This window comes from Canis lupus, chromosome 38, assembly GCF_048164855.1.
Source record: "Canis lupus baileyi chromosome 38, mCanLup2.hap1, whole genome shotgun sequence".
Classification (NCBI taxonomy): domain Eukaryota; kingdom Metazoa; phylum Chordata; class Mammalia; order Carnivora; family Canidae; genus Canis; species Canis lupus.
The window spans coordinates 425,095-431,264 of NC_132875.1; the positions used below are offsets into that span (position 1 = coordinate 425,095).

The window sequence follows — 6,170 nt, forward strand, 5'->3', positions numbered from 1 at the left end:
GGGGGAAAGAGGGGCTGGGGACACTGAGGGGGATATTGATGAGATTGGGGGGTGCGAGGTGGGGGCAAGGAGATTGGAGGGGCGGGGGATTCAGATGTTGGAGGGGGAGGATGGGGGCGGGGGACGGGAGCTTGGGGGGAGGATGGGAGCTTGGGGTGGAGGATGGGAGCTTGAGGGGGGAGGATGGGGCAGGGAATGGGAGCTTGGGGGGAGGATGGGGATGGGGGATGGGGGCTTGGGAGGAGGATGGGGATGGGGGATGGGAGCTGGGGGAGGATGGGAGCTTGAGGGGGGAGGATGGGGTGGGGGATGGGAGCTTGGGGGAGGATGGGAGCTTGGGGTGGAGGATGGGAGCTTGAGGGGGGAGGATGGGGTGGGGGATGGGAGCTTGGGGGAGGATGTGGTGGGGCATGGCAGCTTCAGAGGAGGATGGGGAGGGGCATGGGAGCTTGGGGGAGAGGATGGGGGCAGGTGCTGGGAACTGGTGGGGGATGGCAGCTTGGGGGGAGGATGGGGCGGGTGCTGGGAGCTGGGGGGAGGATGGGGCAGGGGATGGGAGCTTGGGGGGAGGATGGGGACGGGGGATGGGGGCTTGGGAGGAGGATGGGGATGGGGGATGGGAGCTTGGGGGGAGGAGGGGCGGGGCCTTGGAGTTTGTGGGCTCGGATGGGGCCAGAGATGTGAGCTTGTGGGCTCGGATGGGCCGGGGATGGGGCTCTGGGGGAGGATGGGCCGGGGACGGAGATTGGAGGAGGGGACGGGGAGGGGCGTCGCGGGGGGCGCGGCCCGAGGAGCGGCTTTAAGAGCGGCATCCTGCCGGGGGGTGCGGGGGAGGGCTGGGGCGGAGGGGCCGTCCCGCGGGGAGGGCGGCGAGGTGGGCTCCCCAGCCGGTGCCCTGGGCGCTCCGCGGCCGCCGCTGGGTGGGGGGGTCGCCCCGTGGGTCGGGGGAGCCCTGGGGGCGCGCGGGGCGGCGCGCGCGGGGGGCGCCGGAGACCCAGGGTCCCGGGGCCCCCGACGGGCCACGGCGCAGGTGCGGATCCCGCGCGGCTGGTGGCTGCTGTGGGCCGCGTGGCTGCCGCTGGGCGCCGGCGATCCGCCCGCCGCGCCCCGGTCCCCGTCCGCGCCCCCGTCCCCGTCCCCGTCCCGGCTGCGCTGCCTGCAGGTGTCGGTGTTCGCCAACGGCAGCTGGGCGCGCACGGACGGGCAGGCTTGGCTCGGGGAGCTGCAGGCCTTCGGCTGGAGCAACGGCTCGGACGCCGTCCGCTGCCTCCGGCCCTGGGCGCGCGGCGCGTGGGGCGCGGGGAGGTGGCGCGCGCTGCAGGAGCAGCTGGGCCTGTACCGCCGCAGCTTCACCCGGGACGTGCGGGAGCTCGTGAAGATGCTGCAGCTGCGCTGTGAGCCCCCGGCCCCGGCGGCCGCCCCCTCCCCGGGCCCCCGACCCGCACCCGCACCCGCGCCCGCGCCCTGACCTGGTCCCCGCCCCGCCTGCTCGCAGACCCCTTGGAGATCCAGGTGTCCGCCGGCTGCGAGGTGCGCCCCGGGAACACCTCCGAGGACTTCTTCCACGCAGCCGTCCAGGGGGAAGAGATCCTGAGTTTCCAGGGGTCTCACTGGGTGCCCGCGCCCCAGGCCCCGCGCTGGGTGCACAGGGCCACCAAGGAGCTCAACAAGGACCAGGGGACCAGGAGGACGGTGCGGGAGCTCCTCCGGGACACCTGCCCCCCGTTTGTCAGAGGCCTGCTGGAGGCAGGGAGGTCGGAACTGGAGAAGCAAGGTGAGCCTGCCCCTCACCCCTGCCTGCACCCCGGTGCATGGGCGCTGGGGCCAGACTCTGGGGTCACCGGGGAGTGGGGTGGGGGCCTGAGGCTGTTTACTCCTCCTGCAGAGGCTCACTCTGCACCCCTGGGGTCCCAGGAGCTGAATTAGGTAGACAGTGGGGGTCAAGCAGGGTCTCTGCCCAAAGAGACCGGGGAACAGTTAGAGCAGTACACCTCACAGGGCTCTGCAGGGGATCCCGGAGGATCTGTGAGGGGCTGTGAGGGAGAGTCAGGAGGGCCTCCACCCCAGCGGGTCGCCACCTTGAGATCCCCCGCTTCCTCGTTGGACACAGAGCGACCCGAGGCCTGGCTGTCCGCGGGCCCCACTCCCGGGCCTGGCCGGCTGCGGCTGGTGTGCCACGTCTCCGGCTTCCACCCCAAGCCTGTGCGGGTGACGTGGATGCGGGGCGAGCAGGAGCAGCGGGGCACCCGGCGAGGCGACGTCCTGCCCCATGCTGACGGCACGTGGTATCTCCGAGCGACCCTGGACGTGGCAGCCCAGGAGGCAGCCGGCCTGTCCTGCCGGGTGAAGCACAGCAGTCTAGGGGGCCAGGACATGGTCCTCCACTGGGGTGAGGAGGGGCTGGGGCCCCACTGTGCACGAGGAGGGGGGTCTGCAAGCATCCAGAGGGGCCTGGGCCACAGGTGGGTTTGGACACACAGGACAGAGGAGTTTCCAAGATGAGCCCGCTCCCCGCCAGGAGGGCAGCCACTTAGAGGAACAAAGTCTGCACAGGAGAAGGGTCGGGATGGGGCACCGTCCACCGTGGGTGGGGGCTCAGTCGGCGGAGCGTCTGCCTTCAGCTCAGGTCGTGGGATCATAGGATCCAGCCCTGGGTGGGGCTCCTGCTTGGTGGGGAGCCTGCTTCTCCCTCTCCCTCTGCTGCCCGCCCCCCACCCTCCGGCTTGTGCTAGTGCACGCTCTATCTCTTTCTCTTTCTTTCTCTTTTTCTCTGTCAAATAAATAAAATCTTAAAAAAAGGGGGGGGGGTTGAGATAAATGTCCCATATTTAAGAAAAAAGAGACCAAGCAATTTGCAGGTCCAGAAGTAGGTGTCAAATAAAGAATCCCAGGAGGGGTCCCTCCCCCAGAGAGGCAGGGTTGAGGGCTCCCTGACTGTGCCCCGCCTGGAGGCCCCTTGTCCCCAGCTCCTTTGAAACCGGTGCCATTCTTCTGAGTTTAGGGCTGAAGGGACGGGCACTGAGCTGGGTCGGGTCCGCTGGCCCTGGTCCCGCGGGGGGAGTGGAAGAGCTGACCCAGGTCGGCCTGGCCGCTGGGGTCCTTCCTCTGCACGGGGTCCCGCCTTGTGCTCCAGCGCGGGGTCCTGGCCCCTAGGCCCGGAGACGAGACGGGCTCCCTGGATTGCAGAGGAACAGAGTGGGCGCTCCCTGGGGGGAGGCGGTGAGAAGTGCTTCGACACCCTCCTGTGGGCGTAGGAAGGGGTCCTGGGGTGAGAGCCTGTGATCCCCACGCAGGGAGGAGCCGCTCCTCCGCGTGGCTGGTCGCCGTGGCCGTGCTGGGGTCCCTCCTGGTGATCGGGTGCCTTGGATGCTCAGCCGCCTGGTGCAGGGCGCGCCGGTAGGTGTCCCCTTCCTGACCCCCCTTCCCTCAGCCTCTCTCCGTTGCCTCGCCCCCTGCGCCCCCCTTAATGCCTTCTCCCCCCTACACCTTCTCAGCTCCTATCAAGACATCTTGTGACTGTGCTCGCCGCACCTGCCCGTGTGGGACTCAGGACCCCAAGGGCCCAGGACGTGGGCGCAGCGGCTGAGGGTGAAGAAAGGCTGCCTCGGGGACACAGGACACTCACAGGGCAGCTCGCATCACGGCCCTTTAACAGTCTAAGGTCAAAGCTCTTTCTCAGTAAACTGCGAGTTTATAAGCCGCAAGGGGTTCTGTAAACCAGGGCGTGCAAAGGTCCGGGGGCACGCAGGGAACGCCGCGCAAGGCCGTGTGCGGCCGTCAGTGTCGGGTGGCGCCCTCGGCCGCGATCTGGGAAGTGCTCGCGCCCCAGGAAGTCGGAGAGGAAGGGGCGCATGAATAGAGGAAGAGCCTACGTTTTCCAGGGGAGCCGATGGCTAGGTTCTCGCGCGAGCCCGTTAACACGCGCACTCGAGCTCTTCCAAGACGTGTGCCCCGCGCCGCGTTCCCCTGGGCGGCTCCCGGATGGCCGCGGGCGGGCTCAGAGTTCGGGTCTCTTTTGGAAAAGAGCTGGTCCTGAATGACAGGTTGGTAGTTCGGGGGCACAGCTGCTTCTGCGAATCCGGCTTTAACAAGGGGGACATGTTCCTCTTTCAGAGAAAGGCTGTGGGAAACGGGGGTGTCTCAGGGTTTATTTGCTGTAACTGATTTGCGAAGGGGAAATGGGAGCGGGTTAGGAAAAAACAGAACAAAACGAAGTTACTCTGGGTGGGGCGGTTTTTTCCAAACGGCCACTTTGTTGAGATTGGAGGAAGGGAGTCCTGAAGGAGTCAGCTTGGGCCGGCTGCGCTGGTCCCGCCCAGTTGGGGACCCTCGAGTGTCTCCGGGAAGTGGGGCTAAACTTTGGAGAGTGTTTGCTGGAGAGAATTAGGATATTCGGCCTCTTGTACGCTGGGCCCGCAGGTGGAGCCTTGGATGTGGGCGAGGACCTCCCGGCTCCCAGGGCCCTGGTTCCCAGCTGCCTTCTCCTGACCGGGACCCCGTCTCGGCCCTACTAAGTGAGGGACGGGAGCGGGGCCCCCGGAACGTGTGTCTGAACAGGCCTTTGGGGGGTTCTGACATTCAGACGCGGCGCCTTGGCTTTGGGGAACGCGGTGCCACGGATTCCTCCGACGGCTAGTGGGGCCCCGGGCCTGGGCTTAGTCGGGGGGGGGGGGGGGGGGGCTTCCTGGAAGGGGAGGCTGGAGGCGAACCAGCAAGGGCCTTGGCTGCAGGGTCCTCCTGTGTCAAGTGGAAGCAGGATCCTGACTCAGGCGCCCGGCCTTGGACCCCCAGCCTGCAGAACGGGGTATAAGCCACCCCTTCCTGGCATCTGGGCACAGCACCCGGCGGGAGACGACAGGTGACCTCCCGGGGGTGGGGAGCAAATGCGGACCAGCGTGTGGTGTGTAACACCTTCACAGCAGGGACCTGGGGGCGCCTGGGGGCCCCGTGGGCCGGCGCCTGCCTTCAGCCCAGGGCGTGACCCCGGGGCCCTGGGATCGAGTCCCACATCGGGCTCCCTGCATGGAGCCTGCTTCTCCGTCTGCCTGCGTCTCGGCCTCTGTCTCTCGTGAATAAATAAAATCTTTAAACTAAAACAAGGACCACCCCCCCTCGCCCTGTTACCGTCCCTGATACCACCTGACCCAGGCGCCCAGTTGGCTCATCCTCCTCCCGCGGTGGAGGCTGTGGACCCTCCCGGTGGCCGGTGCACACTCAGGCCGCACGTTCCAGTCCCTTCTGAGATCGGTGGGGGTGGGGGGGCCCTGCCCGAGGGAGGGAGGGGCTGCCCCAGGTCCCGGCCAGCGCAGTGGGTCTGAGAGTGGGTGCCCACCCTGCCAGGCCCCTCTCACCTGGAATGCACAGTAGGTACACGGATGCCCACCCTGCCAGGCCATCCTCCCACCTGGAGCACTCAGTGGGTGTACGGGTGCCCACCTTGCCAGGCCCCTCCGCCCCCCCGGGCTGGGAGCGCACAGTGGGTGCGCAGGTGCCCACCCTGCCGGGCCCTGCCACCTGCCCAGAGCACCTGGACACGGCCCTGTGCCCTCAGCCGGGCCATAACCTTCCCATGCCCTGTCTGCACGACACCGGCGCCCCCAAGGATCACTGGCACGTTGTCCGTCGGTCCGTCCGGGAGCCCACTCCACCTGCAGGGCCTTGCCCGGCCTATGCTCGTGCCCCTGCCGTGTCTGCAGAACTGCTCCAGCGTGCGCACCGACTGCAGGCCGCGTGTGGCCCTCTCGGCCTCCACCTGCTCCGACGACGCCTGCGCTCTAGCCCTGGAGGGGCAGGGTCACCTTTCCAGCCGTGCCTCCTTGCACATTCTTCCCCGGCCCTGCAGTTTTCCGTAGGGTCTTCTTTTTATCTTAGTTACCGTCTTCTCACGTTTACCGATTCTACTAACCCCCGTCTGTTTTGCTTATGCTGTGGTTTCTGCTTCCTAACTGGACTCGGGTGGGTGCCCGTGGTGCGTCTGTGACCATATGGAGGCCTTGGCGCGCTCTCCGAGGCTGTCCCTCACCTGACCCTTGCTCTTAAGTCTGGCACAGAGTCGATGGGCTTCGCGGTGAGGCCGTGGCTTCCCCTCCCAGAGCTTCCCTGCCAGGCCATGCTGGGGTTAGGAGGCGACCCGGTGATAAACCAAGCAGGGCAGGCGTGACGGGGCACAG

General features: G+C 67.4%; 1 protein-coding gene across 1 annotated transcript; it reads left to right on the forward strand.

Moving 5' to 3' along the window:
• Positions 1-727: 727 nt before the first annotated feature.
• Positions 728-5,099, forward strand: LOC140626741 (antigen-presenting glycoprotein CD1d-like). The gene is made up of 5 exons (XM_072814495.1): positions 728-1,394; positions 1,496-1,774; positions 2,111-2,389; positions 3,294-3,396; positions 3,495-5,099. The coding sequence occupies exons 1-5, from the start codon at positions 728-730 to the stop codon at positions 3,514-3,516; spliced, it is 1,350 nt and encodes a 449-aa protein (XP_072670596.1). The 3' UTR covers positions 3,517-5,099.
• Positions 5,100-6,170: the final 1,071 nt, after the last annotated feature.